This window comes from Solea solea, chromosome 1 (assembly GCF_958295425.1).
Source record: "Solea solea chromosome 1, fSolSol10.1, whole genome shotgun sequence".
NCBI lineage: Eukaryota > Metazoa > Chordata > Actinopteri > Pleuronectiformes > Soleidae > Solea > Solea solea.
In genome coordinates, this window is record NC_081134.1 from 6,835,045 (window position 1) to 6,855,566 (window position 20,522).

General features: G+C 40.3%; 2 protein-coding genes across 2 annotated transcripts; both read right to left on the bottom strand.

Moving 5' to 3' along the window:
* On the bottom strand, positions 1 to 9,870 carry pgap6 (post-glycosylphosphatidylinositol attachment to proteins 6). The gene is made up of 13 exons (XM_058638504.1): positions 9,593 to 9,870; positions 8,394 to 8,577; positions 7,987 to 8,188; positions 6,998 to 7,125; positions 6,603 to 6,868; positions 5,861 to 6,207; positions 5,663 to 5,759; positions 5,471 to 5,585; positions 4,450 to 4,592; positions 4,184 to 4,362; positions 3,394 to 3,540; positions 3,164 to 3,280; positions 1 to 2,766 (listed from the first exon to the last, which is right to left on the bottom strand). The coding sequence occupies exons 1-13, from the start codon at positions 9,654 to 9,656 to the stop codon at positions 2,431 to 2,433; spliced, it is 2,325 nt and encodes a 774-aa protein (XP_058494487.1). The 5' UTR covers positions 9,657 to 9,870; the 3' UTR covers positions 1 to 2,430.
* A 222-nt stretch (positions 9,871 to 10,092) lies between these two features.
* On the bottom strand, positions 10,093 to 13,541 carry LOC131470793 (leucine rich adaptor protein 1-like). Its single transcript, XM_058646771.1, has 3 exons — positions 13,019 to 13,541; positions 11,864 to 12,036; positions 10,093 to 11,091 (listed from the first exon to the last, which is right to left on the bottom strand). The coding sequence occupies exons 1-3, from the start codon at positions 13,220 to 13,222 to the stop codon at positions 10,680 to 10,682; spliced, it is 789 nt and encodes a 262-aa protein (XP_058502754.1). The 5' UTR covers positions 13,223 to 13,541; the 3' UTR covers positions 10,093 to 10,679.
* Between the last annotated feature and the right edge of the window lie 6,981 nt (positions 13,542 to 20,522).

Sequence of the window (20,522 nt, forward strand, 5' to 3'; positions counted from 1 at the left end):
CTCTTTATACAAAACATTTATTTTTGGTTGTCTCACTTGCTTGTTTTTAAAAGAGTACAGTTTCGAAAACAAACATGTTTACAGTTTCTCCATCCTAATTGTGCATGCAGTGAGAGCTGGAGTGTGTCACAGCAATAAAACTCCTCTTCACACTTAAATAACAAATAGAATAACTGATTCACTGTCACAAATGAGAAAAACAAAACAACGAAAGGAAGGCTGTGTGTGGAAAAATAAAATATCAATAGGAAAAAAAAATCACTGACCAAACACAAACCGTGTCTTTAAAATAGAATATACACACACACACACACACACTCGCAGGAGGCACTGGACACAATAATCTCAATGTACATTCATAAGGCTCCCTTTCATACACATTCTGTATGGGCTATGAACATTGTCTTATAGAGGATAAATCATAAAAGTGGTTCAGCAAAGAGGTAAGGTTTCAGAGTGGGAGAATAAAATAGAATGATTAGATACGACACCGAGTCATTAAGTTTCGATATAAATTATGTATAATTGTACGAGCACGTGACCAACGCACCATTTACAGTCTACAAAAACAATCGATTTGTTTACAGGAATGAGGAGGTATCCTGTATCTCAAATCACTGCACCTACATTTGCTGCTCAATGCAAAAAAAAATAAAAAAGTACAGTGTTTGAAATTTAGCAACATTCATTAGTGAAGTTGCAGATGAATATAAATATCCCTCAACTCACCCTTTGCCCAAGTGTCTTGAAGGAACTATGAGGCCTTAAAAGATGTTTAGTTTGTCTGTCACGACAAACAATTCATACAATCAGGCGATTGTACACTTATAAAAAAAAGTATATCTTCAATTTCTGCCTAATGAAAACATTTCCCCTAAATGTGACGATGATGTAAAAACCTTTAACCAGTGGCTGAGACTCTGATGTAAAAGGTCCAGTGTGTGGGGTTTAGAGAAATATTGTGACTGAACTTAACAGAAAACCTCTTGCAGACTTCCCATGAAATACAAAAGGCTTTTTTTTTTTACAGTAATAAATACAAATATTATTTTAGGTTTCCATTAATAGTTACCCCTAAACTTCTACACAATAGCCCTTTATGAGGCAGTAGTTTAAATGATTTAATAGCATTTGTGAGGTTTATTAGGCTTCGCAAAAAGTGCAGTTTACTCTTTTTTTTTTTTTTCTTCTTTAAATGGTTCTTAGACGACTCTAAAGATGAGAAGCAAATAGATGAAGATTACATGATACACTTTTTCACCCTGACCTGCGGGAATAATGAAAATACAGGATGCTAACGAGGAGCGGTTACACCACATGTAAATATAACAGTATATTTTATCAGTTAAGTCAGTGACAGACTGGATAAAAAACATTTCCACAAAGTGCTTGTCATTATAAATATTGTTAATATTCATACTTTAGCCCAATAAAATATTTACCTACAGACTATGTACAAAGTCCTGGTCATGAGGTCATGCGGTCCACTACCTGAAGGCTCCCACGTTTAAACCTTAGCTGGTAAACAGGTGTAAACCACCTAAGAGGTTTCAGCAGGTTTGTTTTAGGTCTCAACGTTTTATTATTATTAAGGTTGTTTTTTTTTTGGAGACGCATAAAAACAGTTTCACACTGTGAACATGAGCACAGAAACCACAGACCTATGGGAGTATAGGTTTAAATATTCCACAGGTGAGTGAAGCCCGATTTAAACGCCATCTCTTGACACTTTCGATTCGCTTAAACTAGCTTTCTGTCATCTCTGTGTCACCAAACACCTGATATCAGCCTGATGTAGTCTTTCACCTCTTTTTAACAACTTGGCTAATAACTGCTTCAAAGACATTTGCAGATCTCACTCACGTCCTTGTCACACGATAACCTTGTCACCTCTCTCTTTACTGCATGTTTGTTAAAGGAAGCACGTTTCATAGTTAGGGTTTACAGCTTGTTTTGGAAGTTCTTTCTCTGATATATATATATATATATATATATATATACAGACATACATATATATATATATATATATATATTTGGCTGAGCATGATATCGGCTCATCCCTACAGTTGAGACTGTATAAGCCTGATGGGTGCTGTCAGCTTGTTTATTTGTATCAATATTAAAGCCACGTTTTGATGAAATTTTTGACATAATTGAGGAAGAGATTTTGGATGTACTTTTACTGAGAGCACAACAGCAGTGCACAAAACAGAGGTGGTCAGTGCGTTGACTGAAACAATCAAGAAAGCCAGAGTGAAAAGAAGTCTTTGGTCTTAAGTCGGTGGAAACGTTGCACCGCAACTTTAAAAGTGTCATTCAACAGAGCATAAATCAGACTGCTGAGGCTTAAAGTCATTGTGTTAACACCCCAGTGTATGTAGAACTTACACAGAAGACAATCATCACCTCCATACAGCACCTCTTAACCCACTAGGTGACAGTATAGAGTTCATCCTTGCCACTCTCACAGAGAGTGTACCCACAAACCCGGGGTTTCCAGCTCCAACGCCAGCTCCAGCTCCAGTTCCAGCCTCTGCTCCAGCCCAACGTCTCCCTGTTCTTCTCCTTTGGCGGCAGCAGGAACACCACGCAGGTGGCCATAAGGATGTGCCACAGCGAGTGTGTGTAGTAGTAGTTTTCCTCCGTTCCACCAAAAACATACAGGCATATCCCAATCAGTGCACATGCTATCCCTGGGATCAGGTAAAGGACCCAACGTTGCCAAGAAGGCGGGTAACAGTGTCGCCGATCCACACCTCTGGACACCTGTCAACAGAAGAGAAACTAACTTAAAGCAGCAAAATGGCTTTTTGCATCCTGAATGTCTTCAGGGTAAACAAAAAAAAACACACATTTGGGGTCTGGAGACCTTGTGGCCACAATCTATTAAATGTGTGAACACAGCTTATGTCATTTGACCTGATACAGTGTTTTTTACACTTCTCAGTGCACGTACATTGATTACAGTCAGACTTAAAAACACAATTTCTGTTGTCACAAACGGACATCATGTTACTATGAATATTTGCATACATCACATAGATGTAAGATCCAATCATGGCCACTGAAGACGCATCCAGAACGCATCAATGCCAGGTGTGAACAGTTGTTCTTCAACCTACATAAAAACTGGTGTCACATTCAGTTCTCACAGAATTCTTACCCATGTAGAGACCATGATCAGCAGTGCACATAGGACTGGGCCCAGCAAATTCCACAGGCCTTTGCGATCCAGCTGCATTGACATGGCAATCAGCAGAGCGCCAAGCATGAACAGAGTCTACACACACACATAATAGAGTTGGTAAGAAAAAGAAAGTACAGTTCAAGTATCATCATATCAATCCTCAGTGACGTGTAATGACAGCATGTGCGATACAAGACGACACATACATATTTGAAAGTGTCTCTGATGCGAGCCATGCACAGGATGGTGACCCAGATGGAACAGACCGACCCCAGGAAGTCACAGTACTGCAGGGCATCGTAGTCCATTATACACATCACAGCTATACCGGGCTGGTCACACGCATGATAGAACTATGGACACAGAGGAGAGGAAAAACATGGAGTCATCACTGTGAGTGCAACAAGACTCGACGACGACAATCATTAAAAACAGTTAATATGTCCCATATCTTGTTCACAGAGCAATAACGTTACACTTGACTAAAATATAAGTGCTCTAAAATAAATTATATCAAAATACAGTAATAGATAACGGTTGTTTTGCTGTATTTTAGTTCATCATTGTCTGCACATGTGACGAGATAATAAAGCTGATCTTTCGGGCAGTTTGTGACAGCAACAGTTTGGAGAAAACATTTTCAAAGAATACTTACAGGTGATTGGACAAAGCCTCTGTCTTTCTATCACAATTTATAACGTCGATCATTGGAGGAGTGAAAACCTCAGGTGCTGTTCTTTGCTCATCTTTCAATTAAGAAAATGTCGGAGGTTCTGATAAACCTGATGCTGCATCTAGTTGACACTGTTGTTGGTATAAAGTTGCTTCTCGCTGTTGCTTCACGCCTAAGACGTCTGTAGCTACCTGTAGTTTCACTGAATGGTCAGAACTGCAAATGAAGCTTGGAGACATTCTCCTGAGAGAAATTCAGCTGCCTCAAAACGTATATGCAGTGATACAAGAAGTGCTAAATGTACGTAATGCAGGGTTTGTTACCGTGGAGAAGAACATGGTGAAGATGTAGATGGACGCCTCGGTGAAGTAGGAGCGTTTGATGGCCACCACTATGACGGGCAGGAAGAACAGGTTACTGAGAGTGAGCAGCAGCGTCGCCGTCAACTGGCGCAAGTAAGACTGAGCTGTCGAGTCGTCTGTGCAGCCCCAACCGTTCCAGCCTACATACACGTGAACAAACACACAAACACTTATTATTTTAGTCTCATCACTGCATATGTGTGTGTGTATACGTGTGTGTGTCGTACCAGCCTTGCAGACACAGGCACTGTACAGGTAGCTGTAGGATCTCAGTAGTCTACATTCACCATATGTCCCACAGTCCTCTACACAGGCACTGACAAAAAACTCAGGGACGACATGCACTGCAGACGTGTTTCCACAGTCACTGCTGCATGAAATGAAGACATTGAACACATGAACCAAAAACAGCAACATCATGTCTCATTGAAAATGTTGTTCTCTGAGGACACAGAATCAGCCCTGCCTAAGCTGTGCTCACACGCACTGAAAGCATGACTGCCAGCCGGGGGGGGGGGCAAGGAAGAACAGGTAAAAATAAAATAATGAAATCCATGCTTGTTTAGGTCTACCGTATCTTAAGAACATGTTCACATCTTTATCTCACCATTGGAGAGGAAGTACCACTTTGTAAACTGCTCACTCTCCACACTAAAGCCCATAAAGAAAATCAGCAATTTTACTTTGCAGCACACGAGTCGTTGATGCACTGCTGACTCCCACCCGTCATCTAAAAATGTATTATTTTGTGATTTGAAAACCTTCATTCTGATTCATTAAAGTGACACAAAAGATACAGAAGCAGACCATGAGCTCATGTGTCCCTGCAAACGAAAAATGCAGATTTTCTCAATAGATATTGGTGCAGAAGCATAAGTGGTTTTCAAATTTCCTGTTGAAAAAGGCAGTCTATGGATGAGATAAAGTGTCAAACACACTCACACAGATATCATAGATTTAAGCAGGTAGAGCTTTTATTAGGTTGACCTTGAACCCCCTTTTTCCCCTTGTATTCTATCGGCTATGTTTTCAGTGAGGGTGAGCATTCCCGTCTTATGCTGGTTCTCGTTCAGGGGGCACACACAGCTCAAGCAGCGCTGACCCTATGTTAGTACCACATACTTAAAAAAAACGAACTAGAACTATCACTTTGGCTTAAATGCTATAGTACCAGTCTGCAAAATCTTCATATGAACAGCATTTACCCTACACGTGTGTGTGCATACACTGCATGTCTGAGTGTGTTACCTGTTACACATGAGCTGCATTGTGAGGTACCATGTTGCTGACTGAGGGAAGGGCAGCCTGACCACAGCTTTAGGATCACTGGCATTCAAGAGAAAACCATAACCTCCAAAGAAATCTGCAGATGTGCACAAGCAACATTAATATTATATCCACTTGTATTTCTTGTTATAAAAAAAACAATAGTTGCCATACCTGTGCGGCATGGTTGAGAGTGGTTGAGATAAAGGACTGGAGCTCCTTGAGAGAGACAGGCCACCACGCTGCTACTGTTCCCCAGGTTTACATTAGTCTACGCACACACAACGAAGAAACACACACTGCGTACAACTTAAAGACGTCACATAGTTGAGTGGTTTGTGTGTAAGACTGTAAATGATCAGCAGTACTTACAGTGTTGAGTGTGAGCTGCAGGTTGAGCGTGCCTCCAGTGGCTTGTGTGTGCAGAGGGTAGGCCAGCATTGTGGGGTGCGTGTTTGTGACGCTGACGTTGGGTCCGTTCACAGGAGTATATCGCAGCGACAGAACATCCACCTCCTCGTAGAGAACAGGGATGTTCCACACACATGCAGGCACCAACAACAGCGCATACAGTGATGCCGACTCATTGATGAAGCTGACTGTGTCTGCAGACAGTGAGCCGTTGCCTGGCGACGTTGAGTTGGAATAGCTGTTGTTGCCACGGAGCTTGCGGATGTCATCATCTGCATTAAGGCCTACACTTTTTGGCTTACATCCCACTGAGGAAAACACAAATATTAGGATGATATTAGGAAAACATGCAATGCCATTGTTGAATATCATGATGATAAAAAAATTGCGAGAGGAATAACAATGTGTATTAATCACTATTCATGGATAATGTTTCTATCTATATGATTATTTCACATCTCCAACCAATGCACTACTGTCAAATCAAGTTAAGTATTAATTAACAAGGATTTACATATACTATATTGTTCACTGATAATTATGTTTTATCCTACCGTATGAAATTATGGAGATCAACATTAAAAAAATATGCTAAGCTCAAAAAGAAAAAAAGCACTACTACTTGATGTTGCAATGATATAATGTGCAGCCCTAAAATAAACTGTTATAAGAATGAGACACAAGATGAAGTTGCTATAGTCACCTGTGTAGTTTGAGAAGATACTAAAGGTTACAGTACGGTTGTCTTGGCTGCTCTCAACAACAACTCGTAACCATGAGTCCCATGGAGGGTTAGAGAGCACTGCGGAGCAGCCAGTCCCTGAGCAGTTTACTGTGACTGGGCTCTGCTGCAGAGAGGAAGAGCCCAGTCTGAGAACCAGTGAACAGTTCCCACCATCTGTTCCTTCCCCTGATGAACAGTCGGCCACAGAGATGGAGAGAGATGATGCAAACTCTGGAACATACAGCCTAATACAGACACAAATACATTAACTCTTCCTTCTGCAAACAGCAAAAACTAATGTGGAAAATTACAACAGTATCAACTGTAGCACCACAGAAAATAACATATGTATACAAACATGCACCGACACTTACTTAAGGCGTGTCGGACTGTCAGGTGTGGCGGATTGTTGGAGGAATGTACCCTGCTGTAAAATGGGTGTGTCCACCGCTCTCCTGATCGATAGCTGAGGCTGGAAAAAATAGGAGCAGGACGGAAGACCCTGACAAGAAAGATCATTTATTAGGCCAGCATTACGTTTAACAATGCTTTAATGACAATGTTTCACAATCACCTTCCTGGAACACACACACGCAGGAAATATGGGAAACATGTAAGTCGTTTCATAACAGCAATTTTTTAGAAAGAAAACTTACCCTTACCCTAACACTAATGACAATAGCGTGACCCTGGCTCTCTAAAAACTGAAGTGGGGCCCTAGTTAATGTACTGGTAATTCCTGTTTGTCCTACTTTTCTTTGTCAATACAAAACCTCTGCGGTGAAAAAGGTCTCTGATGCCAGCTTATTGAGAGCTTGCCAATATACAAGACCAACTTTCAGTCACAGAATTTGACAGACATAAAAACAACAAAAAACTGGCAGTGCCCTGAGACACTTACAGCACATTTGTACCCAGTATATATGTACACAAAGAAAAGGCCAGCCATTGGTTCAGAACACAAAACTACCACATATAATTGTGCTACATAAACAGAGGCTGTGAAAAAGAAGAAAGAAGAATGTGGCCTAGCTACTTTACATAAGAGACTAATGTCCCAAAAACCACTGCAATGGTAGAACAGGATCAGATACAATGGAATTTTATTAGCAAACCTAAATGGAATACTAAAACCTTATCTTGCAGTTTAAAACAACAAATCGGTTTAAATAAACATGCAGTCACAGTAAATCTGTGGATAATTGTCTCGAGTAATTGAGTACTTATTCAGTCCAAAAAATTTCAGAAATGTTGATCAGTGTTTCCAAAAACATTGAAATGATGTTCTAAAGTCATCACCTTCAAACACCTACAGAAATAACAGAGTGTATCAAGATTCAAATATAAATGGTTTGATGCAGACCTTCTGCTCTATGCGCCCGTCATCCACAGGAAGGTGGGCAGTAACATACCAGTCACCAGGAGAGGGGTCAGACAAGTTGAACGTGGTGGTGCTCTGTGAAGCTACTGGAAGGGTCAGAGACAGGCTGGGGCTCCACAGTGTTGCATTAGGAAACACTGAACTTATCGGGTTTACTACTGGAGGGGCACCCCATCGAATTTGGCTACAAAAGGTGAGAGAAAACATACATTTCAAAAAGACGAAAAGCGAAAGCAAGTGTAGCAAGTGCAGAAAATACAGCAGAGAAACTGGCCGAGTGTGAGACAAGTACGTATGTGCTGAAGTGTGAGACAAAGATCCGATTTTACTGAAAAGAAGAAAAGAAGAGGAGACAAACATTACAGTGGAGGAAAGTGGGAGTCACTCACATGGTGACATTTTTCTGTCCACAGTGGAAGTTATTGACTTTTGTGACTGAGAACAGCCAGCGAGCGATGGCAGTCTCCTCTGGAATGTGAAACCTCTGCAGCCTCACGTTGCCGTACCAACTGTACTTTGACAATGTCTGAGCAGGTTTGGATGAGAGCTCTGACATGAACGTCAACTGTCCATCTGTAAGACACAAGATTTAGACCAATTTAACACATTTTTGGTCTTGATAAATGCTGCAAATCAATATAAATGTTTTAACAAAATGTAGTATTTGACTACCTGTATTCACTGTTAGTTTCTAATTTATTTTAAATATACAAGTGCAAAGTTTATTCGATAAATGTTTATTTAGGTTAAGCAAATTGTATGTAATTTGTTATTATTGAACTCATATATTTTATCAGACGAGGGAAAATTATTGGCGGAAATTAATTTACGGAGCTATTCTGGGTCTTCTCTCCCAACTGTTGACATTTATCAATCAGAGGAGCTCGGTCTCCTATATGGGCTTCGTTCCCAGGATATTCTCCCACTTTCTGTCCCAAGGGTCAGAACTGAATTGGGGAAAAGGCCTTTATGTTTCCTGCTCCCTTTGACTGGAATGCACTACTACTTTATGGTGTGTGTGTGTGTGTGGGGGGGGGGGGGGTTATGATTATGATTGTAAATTACATATTTAATTATTTTGAGTTTTTAATAGTATCAATGGCTTCTGACTGTTTGTCTGTAGCCTTGTTTGGTTTGTTTGTAACTGTGCTGCTGCCTGTCTTGACTAGGACAGGACCAGGTTAAATAAGGTTCATTTACATGCTACAGACCCATAAACATTCTCCTTATCTTCATATCTGTAACAAACACATCAAATCCTCACATTTAACAAACTAGAATCAGCACACGTGTGGCATTTTTGCTTAATAAATGTCATTTAATCATGAAAATAGTTGCAGGTTAGTTTTCTGTTCACCGACCGATGACAGAGTGGATTATTGAGTGAAGTTGACACTTGCTGGTATGGAGGTTAGCTATAATGAATACATGTTAATCAAATATTTTGTACAGTATTTGAAGAGGTCAAGTCAAATAAATTTCAGTGTCATCGTGAACGCAGTAGTAGTCAGTTAGCAGTGATAGTTAGCCGGCATGCTAACACCCGTTTCCTCCGTCTTAAACAAACATACAAACAAAAAACACGCACCGTCCGCTATTGTACACGCCGTGAGGGTGACGAGAAGGACACCACGCAGAAAACAAGCCGCCATGTTCCCCGTCCAACCGCCTGAAACATCACATATCAACCTTTATCCACCTGTAACCGTCTATTGTTTCGCAGAGACTTCCTGCACGTCGCTGACGTTCTTTGATGTGTTTGCAGTCCGTCGGAAATATTATGATCGGACGCGGGTCAGACCTACAGAGCGATAACCTGAAATTTCCTCGGTCATCTCCGACAGTTTGTGTGCATACAAAAAAACCTATAAACGTAAAATATTGTTACGTGTTAGCACGAACAACGAACACCTGTTAGACATAATGATATATTAGAATTATATTAACATTAATAATTCTGTACGGTTTAAAGAGAAACGTGAAGGCACCACCGCTGAGGGCTCATGTTACCATGATCACACATGTTACCTTTGCACATACACCTTAATACAATTAGTACAGTGTTTGGGTTAAGAAACGAGTGAGAACCAGCGTTTGTCTGGTTTATTACAGAAACATAATAAGTCAAAAATGTAAGTTGAACATCAGCATCATCTTGAGTCTTTGTGTTCAGGTCACATTGAGGATAAATTGTTAACCATGCACGGCAGAGGAGTTTTCAACATTTTCATTAAGAACTTTAAAATGTAGTTTTTAAATCCATAATACTTCCTAATACTTCATATGGGTCAATAATACTGTGTAGTTTGTTCAGAATCTGGAGCTTCGCCTATATTGACACTGTGGGGAACTTAGTAAAGGTGTGTCCTCTGTGAGTGCTTTCTCTAGTTATATATTTTACAATTGTGTTGTTGCTCTGTTACTTTGGTACTTGGCTTATGTAGCTGAGTTGCACCAGTCCCATCATGAGTGGTATGGAAAATAAATAAATCCATAATCATAATACTACACAAGGTCACAAATACAGGATAGGCTTTGAAAGTCTTTTTAAAGTAAACATTCCAAACTAAATCCCTGACACAGGTATTTGTCTTGAAACATGCTTCTTATTCAAAGGACACACGATTAATATCAAAGTGCATTTCAGTTGAAATCTAACTCCTTCATCATAAAAATCATAGAAACGTCACATCATCCTGCGACTCCACCCAGCACCACTGAGCATCATACCCCAGCAGAAGCTCCTCTCTTTTAGGTGCACTCGCCTTCTCCGGGGTGAGAGGAAAACTACTATCTTTCACTTCTCCTCTTGACTTTCTGGATCTGAGCAGAGCTCTTGTGATGGTACCAGCACTAACTTTGATGTCTTCAGACAGACGTGTGTCCCAGTCCTGCGACTGTGACTCTTTTAAACTGACTGAACCATGGGCAGGATTATGTGAGGGGTCAGAGAGAGTGAATGGAGTCACTTCTGAAGACTCTGGACGAAGAACATCCAAGGAGCTGTTGTGGTCAGTGTGTGGTGATCGATGACCCGCTGAATCCTCACCAGTTGTTTCCTGTAGGCCGGTTGGACTCGGGCTTTCCCTGTCAGAGAAACATCAGTAATGATCCAGATGTGGAGTAAACACCAAAAAACATGTGCTGTTGTGGTACGTGCTTCACTACATGACGAGAACGTAGTTCAAGAACGTAGCACAAATCTTTAAGAAAACAAATAACATTGAGATTAAAAATACATTGTAATCTGTATCTGATCCCAACACAATTGTAATGTCCACAACTGAGAAATCCTTTGTTCAATCAACACACAGTAATGTGCCAAAGGTCTTTGGTCACCTTTAGACTTGTTGTTTTAGCAAGGCTATACTGAGCATACAGTATAATTATTACTCAGTCACTTTATTGGAACCTATCCAGAAAATACAGGAAACGATTACGCAGTTTTACAATAACACATAAAAGAAAAACAGCTTCTACAGGTTGTGGCCTACAACATGACCCTGGCGCTCTTTAAAACTAGAATGAATGCACCCGTATGTAGAAGGTCTTTATGCAAAATTATATTTTTATATGCTAAAATATAATAACCATGGATTTTCAAATGTACTGTTTTACAAAAAAATTTAAATAATAATGAACAAACAGTAAAGTACATTCTTGATTAAGATGCCAAATTATAGTTATTTTCTTGGCATTCCCAAATAGAAAAATAAGATTTAGTGGCTGAATGTTCTGACTTCTCAGAGAAGTCCAGTGAGCCAGCTCAAATGTGGGTATAAAAAGATGAATTCAGTTTGTTATTTGCAAAAATAAATAACAGGTTTTTTGAAGTGATATATATATACAACAACTGTACCTGCCATAGGTCACTGATGGTGCCTGCTCCAGGCTGCTCAGGCTGCTTGTCAAGCTGCTGCCTCGACTGGCGAAGGCTCCTCGCTCCTCCATCAGCCAACGCGTGGCCTCGATACCTTCATGCACCGACACCAGCTGCCGCAGAATCCTTACATCGGCAGAGCGCAGCCACCTCTGCATGGACAGCACGAGGAATTGCTTAACATGCGATTCATGTAAGAGCATACACTGAATCTGTATATAGGAAGCTGACAGAGGTGTGTGTGATATACATATTTGAACATGAGCAAAGACGCACGTTCGGGCTTAGTCACAGAGTTCACTCAGCCTCCACACCAGTGAGGCCCCTGCTTCTGGGCTCAGGAATAAGTGAGAAGGAGTGGTGCAGAGACAGGTCACAGTGTCTGTCATTATGAATGAAAATGAGCAGGTGAAGTGAAGCGCAATGGCACCCAGACGTGTTGACTTTTCTCCCCACGAACAGAGCTGTGATTACTGAAACAAGCTGCACAAGTTCTGTCACAATAAAAGAGGACACACCGGTACGTGCAGGTTCACCACGAGAGCCTGTAACAGTTGTTTGGATTGATGAGAATTTTGTGAGGACACCGCAGTTTGCGACAGGAGACAACGCCGTAAATAGGAATAATAAGAGGTTTGCCTCCGACCTCAGTTCCTTGTCATCCTTAAAACTATCTATGACTGTATATTAAAGTGGACATAGCCTTTTGGTTCCAGAGTGATTGTCATGACAGATGTCCCCTGCAACCATGCACGTGTTGGACAACACAAATGGTGTTCTAATTGTTACTTCTGTCCTATTTCCTCAGACTTGTCTTTTCAAACTTGAGGGCTACGTCCATGAAATACTTTAAATGACCATGGTCCTGGTTCATAAAGGCAAGACAAATGATTTGTTTACCTTTGTAGCAGCAGGAAAAAAAAATAGCTTTGAGGTTTAGTATTATGTGTTTTGGGGTGGGGGTGGGGGGTCCCTTTTGCCTGAAAGCCCCCCCCCCCGAGTCTCTTGAACGCCTCTGAGGTGGCACTCAATCACTGCAAAATCATTCTAAACACACATTAAACCATTTTGTCTGCTTATTTGAACATGTACAAACACTGTGAGACAAAATGAATTAATAAGATAAATCTTTACCATCTCTTGTTTTAAAGTGAGGATTCTGTCAGAAAGGCGACCACTGGAGGCAGAGCTGTGGTCTCTCCACTCATCGTCCACATCATCACCGCAGCTCGCAGCATCCCTCATCCAAGTCAGGAGACTCTCTGGCGTTTTCCTGCCGAGCTTGTTTTCCACCTCCTTCAGCTCTGGAAGTGAGTCGCTGAGGTTTTCTCCTGCCATTCGTCCGCCTTAAACTTCAGAGTAAAGCAGATTGCAGCACCTCGGAGGAAGAAGAGTTTGTGAGTAAACCTCTGTCTCTCTCTCTCACACACACACACACACACACACATTGCACAACATTCACAGTGAGGACACTCATAATGCATTCCCTAATCCCTTACCCTTAACCACCATAACTAAATACCTAACGTTAACTCTTAATCTAACACTACCCCCTAAAATTCTCAGTCCTCAGTCAGAATGTGAGGACCAGCCAAAATGTCCTCAGGTTATTTTGGTCACATAAAAGAACACACACACATACACACACACGAGAGAGAGAGAGAGAGAGGCACTATGAAAAAGCACAGGATGAGCAGTGAAAACGCTGGAAGTGTGAAGAGAACGCGCTGACTGCTGCTGCTGCTGCTGCTGTCACCATTCACAGCACACAGGAATGGCTGGTATGTTGCCCAGAACATGATGCTGGAAAGTGTAAAAAAAAATCTCTTTGTGTGGAACAATATCATTCCAGAGGAGCAGGAGAGGTTTCAGTGGGTTCAGTGTCACCTGTGAGCGACAAGCACCTGGGGACGTAAATGTATTCAAATCAGGTTTATTTTCCACTGTGCCAAACAACAACCTCACAAGAGGAACGCAACAATGAGTGCGCGGGCGGCTGGCGACGGTAAAGAGGCAAGAAGATAGAAACCTGTGCATCACTGGTGGAAAAGCAAAAAAAAGAAGAGGAATGGATAAAGAAAGGATATGGGTACTGATGTGTTTAGTTCCCAAACTATCATATTACATCATTATTTTAGTCAGAGTCTAATTAAATCTTGTTTATGGCGTACACTCCAGACACTTTCACTCAAACGCCACTAAACCTACACACAGTGTAATATAAGAGTCACGTAAATCCTAATTTACAGCATTTGTAACAGATTCAAGACGATGAGGCTGCGTTTACCGACACTGATCCTGGAGAAGTCTAGTTCCTGATGAATTAATAATAAAATAAAAAGTAATTATTATTATCATTATTAATAACAACAATGATAATAATAATAATAATAATAATAACAATAATGATAATAATAATAATAATTATTATTATTATCATTATTGTTATTATAATAGTAATAATGTTATGTTGCACAGAGTGAACTCAGTTTAGACACAGAGATGGGTCAAACCAGCAGCCGACATCTGCCACCGACTCAAATAGATAATGTATTTTTATCTACTGGTCATCTTCGTGTCCCATTTAACTGCCTTCAAAATCAGGGTCAAGGGTTATGACAGCTTTAAGAGCAGTGTTTGTGTATATTTAAGTCATTTGTGATGAAACTGCAGCAGCAGCAGCTTCAAGAGACAAGTTTAAGCATGTTTTTGTTTTTTAATAAAAAAATGAATAGTGAGGCTTATAATGTTTCTTATATGTCGTGTTTGGACCTCCAAAAAGAGTAGATCATGGGGATGTAAAGAAATAATTCCAGAATATACCAGTGTCTAGTATGAGAAGAACTTTGTACTGCAGAGTAAACAGTTTTTTACCACTGCTCACTCTAGAGGGAGACAAACACTACTGAATTACTGCAGCCATTTTTGTCTCCTCTTCACTCTAAACCTATTTGACCCATACAATATAGCTAATAATGTATAAGGTTTTCTATACAGATAAACAACAGATATGAAAGAACTATAGTTTCGTGCATTTAGGACATTTAAGGACAAAAAGAAAACTGTTGACACCCAACCTCTTAGAAAGCGGTAGAAGGTGAATGGATGAATGGATAATGATCACAACTAATGTTAACATACAATCAGCATCACAAAGACAACAATGGTGTTTCCCACACAAGTATAATAAGTGTATGTGTATTTTAGAGTGGAACTAATGTGGCAAAACTGTCACAAGCTCACATTTGTGATTTAAAAGACACTGGACACTGTAAGCACCAGCCTGCAGCCTGCAGCCTGACCTCCCTCTGTGGGTTACACTACAGTTTATAGAAGATCATAAAAATCAGTCACCTCCACTCTTAAATCTCAGCAGTGCAACACAATCTCCTGGCTGATTATTTTACTGGTGTCTCGTGTGCCTGCCAGTGCAACGCTGGTGTAATAGAGAGCAGTTCTCAGGCAGACAGCAAATAAATGTGAGCTTTAACAAGCTTTTCTTTAAAAAAAAACCCAAAAAAACCCCAATCTGTTCAGTTATTGTATTGATTATTGAAATTGTATCTCTTATTAACTGAGAGCCGGAAAAGAAACACATTTTTACAGCAAGATTATTTTCACTACAACAATTAAAAACAAAATGGAAATGGTTATTAGAGCAATTTTTCAGCAACATTGGAACAATTTAGATTCAGTTTTGATATTTCAAACTTAATTTCTAATATATTTAATTAAAAGTTTCACCCTGAAACATGTTTGTTAGACGAGGATATATGTATTGCGTTGAAATGATCATAAATAATGATGAATAACCTTTATTTTTAAGTGTCTGCCACAGGGCACTATTTTTAAAAGGCTTTATTCCGTGTACCATGACTGCAAATCCAATCACTCTGCCACTTTTTGACCCTTAAGTCATAATTGTGTGTGTGTGCGTGTGCGTGCCAGGAATGATACAGCTAAATGTCATGTTTTTCCCTAAAGCAGCCTGTAGATGGCAGTGTACATTCAGGCGTGAGATGACATACTCAGACATTGAACAATCAAGCCATCATATCTGCACCTGTGGGATTTCATTCACTCACCCATTCATTCATTCATTCATTCATTCATTCAATCAATCTGTTTTCTTAAGCGTGCAGGTTGTGTTTCACAGATGAAGCGCTCTCGCTTTCAGCAACCCCGAGAACTGAGCCAAAGTCAACAGTGTGAGGTCATCGCAACACGCATAAGGAACCTGTTTTCTGTAGTTTTTAAAAAGAAAAAGTCTGGGCCATTAATTCAATTGTCCAGTGGTGAAAAATATGTTTTTCCATGATTTCATCCGAGAAAGATAAATGTCCATACGTGACACGGCGTTCTTGTTCATTTCTCAGGCTGACAAAGCAAGCGAGGAGCTAAAATGAAAAGTGGATTTAAAAACAAAACAAAACAAAACACAGGTTGTTGCGACCACAGGGGGTCCTGTGTAAAATACTGCTCACATTCAAGCAAGTGTTTCCTGTGCAGCTCAGACCCTGAGGTCAGCGTTACATGAGGCATAGAGGGGTAATCATAAAAATGCTTCACACAGTCACAATTATGTTCTTTATAAGTCAGGGCCTCCAACTTCCAGTTTTAGGGAAATCATAAAGTTACACAAACATAAAAAAAAAAATCCGTCCAAAACGTGAGTGTCACTGAAAGGCCAGCATTATGAGCAGATAAGGTTTTACTGCATGTGTCAGCGCAATTAAATGTGATTTACAGTCAAATATAAAGACGATGTGGGGCGGGAGTGGCCGCACATTTCTTTTGCCAAAACACCTCAAATGTGAAGTGCAGAGGGATGGACACTAGACCCCATGGATGTGCTGCATCCATACTAAAGTCTTGGATGAATATTAATCAGGAATAAAAAGGCAGCAGCGGGCGTGTTTACATCCTCGTGGTGTAATCTGATTACCCCGTGAATAAGCCCGCAGCGTGCCTTGTGTGTGTTTGCATACACTGAGTCGCGGGTCATGAAAACAGCATTACATTACATTACAAATGAGGCCACTGGGCCAGGGAATTCTTCAAGTTCACATGGCCCGTGGAAGGTCGTCACATGCAAACAAAGCGGCTCGAGAGTGAGGAGACCTCTGCATTTTTTACTGCACAATCAGGCCACAACATACTCAGTTCAGGTTCTCACAGGTTTGCCAACCCTCAAGAGAGACATTTGTCAAGTAACAAAAACAAAAACATGAGGCCTTAAATCTTCAGTGTATAACCTTTGGTGATTGTTGATGTTATTATTCTGTGTAAAGTACCTTAAAGCGATACTTGAGTAAAAGAACAAGTATGTTACCAGAGAATATGATATTTATATAATAGTTTATACAAAAAAAGTACTTAAGTACTTAAGTTCACAAATCCCTCTTCTCCCTGAAATGGTTTGATTAAACACCGAAGAAGTGTGTGGTCGTGTGTCTTGACTGGATCGTCTAGTCTGTGCTTTGTCAGGACTAAGACATAACAAAAGGAAAATGTAAAACAACTTATTGTAAAACGGGTAAAAAATGACATCATTCCAAAGGCAGACTTGTCCATAAAACTGTTCTTTTTCATTTTCTTCAGGGAAAAAACTAACCAAATTTAAATTATTTAAGCAATATAAACTGTAGGCTTGTAGTTTCCCTGTGTTTTCCACAGACTGTGCTTTTTCACCAAGTAGCTGCATAATTATCGCAGAAATACTCGAATGCTATCTCTGCAGTCACCATGAAAGATTGAATAAGGACATTTCCTAAAATGAAGGCAAAACAAACCGATATGTTTTATAACAGTGTATAAAAAAAATAAGCAGAAAGAGAAATAGTGGAAAAACTCGCTCTGCTCATGAATTCTTAGTTAAGCGATCATGCTGCTCCGTGCATCTGTTTCCGGTTTGGAACCTGCAGAGAGATTAAATGAGTGTGGAGAAGTAATGGATCTCATATGTATGGAGGGGCCCATTTATATCCTGTAATTGTGTTGTGTTTATTCAAACCACAACATGAGGCTGAGAACGCATAAAAAAACAGTATTCACAGTCTATAAGAGACACAAAGAATTGATCATTTTCCACCAAAGCGGCATTAAAAAAGATTTAATTACATCTACTTCTAACGTGCAATGTCACATAAGCTGTGTGAATGCATTCAAGGCCGGCCTTTACACAAACAAATCACCCGTGCTGCCTGACAACAGGGGTCATCAATAGATTCCTGCTGCATCTATCTTTGTTGTTTAAACAGATGGCGGCGGCACCGGGAGCTTGTGCTGTGCCTGATCGAAAAGCTTGATAGGAAAGAGCCCAGAGGAGCCAGTGTCAGAGGCCACGGGGCCCAGTGGAGTCTAAGCACATTAACATTCCTGAATAAACAACCCCAGGGAGCGTTATTGTGGAGACCTTAAACAAGATTTTCCTCCTCGAATGCAGGAGAGTGGCCGGGAATCACTCTGTCGTTTCCATCGCCCCAGGTCAGGAGGAGCTCAAGAACCCGGTGCCAAGAATCCTGTCATTCCTTAGGAAGAAATCTACCTCCAATATTTTGCACCCCATGAAAAAATTCTGGTTTGATGTCAGTCAGGTAGAAGTTATTCTTCATTTAATTTAATTTAATTTAATGAAAGTATGCTTATGTCAGTGCATGGTATATAGAAATGTAAAACTGTGACGTACAAAAGCCAATTGTGTTGTATTTAGAATTGTCATACATTCATTTTAATAGCGCACCTTTTAGGTTGTGTTCCTAATAATTCTGCAATATTTAATCTTCACATTCTTTTCCAAACATCTATAATTAGTTAAAAAAAAAGAAAAAAAAAAGTATAATTTTGTGTCATGTCTGGAAACAAACAAAAAAACAAACAAACAAACAAACAAACAATGCTGAAACAAGTCATCATCCTCAGTCAGGCCTGTCATTAGACAAATGCAGAGATCACTACTAAATACATGTACTACAAAAATGCTATATTGATAGATGGAAAAAAAAACAGCAATACTGATTAAGGTAAAATTCAATACTGATACCACAGGGAGAGAGGATGTAAACATTGATCGATGCAGAATCTCATTTTAACAACATCGATGTCTCGTAGCTAAAAGTGTCTGTTCACCATTAGGCAGGTTGTTGTTTTTCCCCTCTGTGAACTGAAAACTATATATATATATATATATATATATATATATACATATATAAATATATATATATATATACATATATATGTATATATATAAATATAAAACAGTTGGGTTTCGGAGGCTCAAAGATGCTAAACCAATTTACTTGAGAGTGTGTAACTGCAGAGTTAGCTGCTAATCCTCCAGCGGTTTGTCTGCAAGTGACTTTCTTTCACATTGTACATGGTAATTTGATCTATTGCTAAAAATTATTGATCAGCGCAGATTCAATATCACAGGTAAGGAGAAAAGAACTGACACGGAATATCTTCATCTTCCCATACGTCGGACAGGCCTGTAAAAAAAAAACATCCAATCATATTGTACGGTCTGAATTAATTAATTAGATCGTGATCAATCAAACCGCCCCACCCTCCAAAAAAGTACCGAAAGTTACCGATGCTACGCAGGGCTCATGAATCGGCGTTCGTTGGGCGTTCCTGCGCTCTGGAGGCGTGGCTTCAGAGGGAAGTCTGGACTTTGGAATTCAAAATGTAGCCTGTTTTTCCAGGATCTCCAAACCTACCTTTAAACGAGAAAATGCAGTGTACAGTGACTCTAGGAACACATACTACCATATTACTGGTGATTCTGTATTTAGGTGTCACTGTCTCACATTAAACCTTTATTATATTCACACACAGAAAAATTGTTTTTCACAGTTCTTCGGTCCAGTATTGGTTGTTTTTTTGAATTCCCTTTGCACATCACCCCTGAACAACCTGCCAAACAGCTGACTGGTGGACCTGCATGCAACCCCCTATCATTCAACAGCTCTACTTCTTCTCAGAGTCGGTTGTCGTCAAATCCAGCTCCATGTCCTTCTCCCCCTCAGTGTTTTGGGGCTTGTGACGTCTGAAGAGGAGGCAGAACCTACTAAAAGGATTCCTGTGGATCAGCCTGGAGCTCTGTTATTGTACAGCTTGGAGCTCAGTAGATATGAGCCGAGTCCAACCTTTCCCTCCCCTGGTGATTCACACATTCCTGGTGGTGGAGGTCAGCTCTGAGTGGTGGGGGGGGGGGGGGGGGACTGGAGCACTACCGCTCCAGACACATCATTGTGCAAATTATACTGCTGTACTCTATTTCTCTTTTTTTCACCTTAAAGCACAGGGAGGCATTTTGTAAGTGGTCTTTTCCCCGAGTCTGTGGCCTGAAAGGTCACAACAAAACGCCATGAGAAAGAAAGTGAAGAAGGTCATAAGCTTCTGTCCAGGTGCCAAAAGAAACACAGGTTCCAGTGAGAGTGAGTGTGGTCCATGAAAATGTAAAGTTAATCACAGAGGGATAGTTATAACCAGGCTCTTTGCTTTTCTTTTCTCAACTTTTCTGTCCTGTCTCAGGCTTCACCCTTCCGCCGTTCCTCTGGTCACAGCTGAAAACACAGCTGAAATTAAACTCCACACCCCTGCAATGTACTGTTTACATGCAAAACATTTACATTTG

Coding starts and splice junctions, on each gene's coding strand:
- LOC131470793 (XM_058646771.1), bottom strand. CDS start 13,222: ATGGCAGGAGAAAACCTCAGCGACTCACTTCCAGAGCTGAAGGAGGTG. Junction 12,037..13,018: donor TCACTTTAAAACAAGAGATG/GTAAAGATTTAT, acceptor CTGTCCATGCAG/AGGTGGCTGCGCTCTGCCGA. Junction 11,092..11,863: donor CCATCAGTGACCTATGGCAG/GTACAGTTGTTG, acceptor TTTCTCTGACAG/GGAAAGCCCGAGTCCAACCG.
- pgap6 (XM_058638504.1), bottom strand. CDS start 9,656: ATGGCGGCTTGTTTTCTGCGTGGTGTCCTTCTCGTCACCCTCACGGCG. Junction 5,586..5,662: donor CTCTCAACCATGCCGCACAG/GTATGGCAACTA, acceptor GCACATCTGCAG/ATTTCTTTGGAGGTTATGGT. Junction 4,593..5,470: donor ATGCAGCTCATGTGTAACAG/GTAACACACTCA, acceptor CATTTCATGCAG/CAGTGACTGTGGAAACACGT.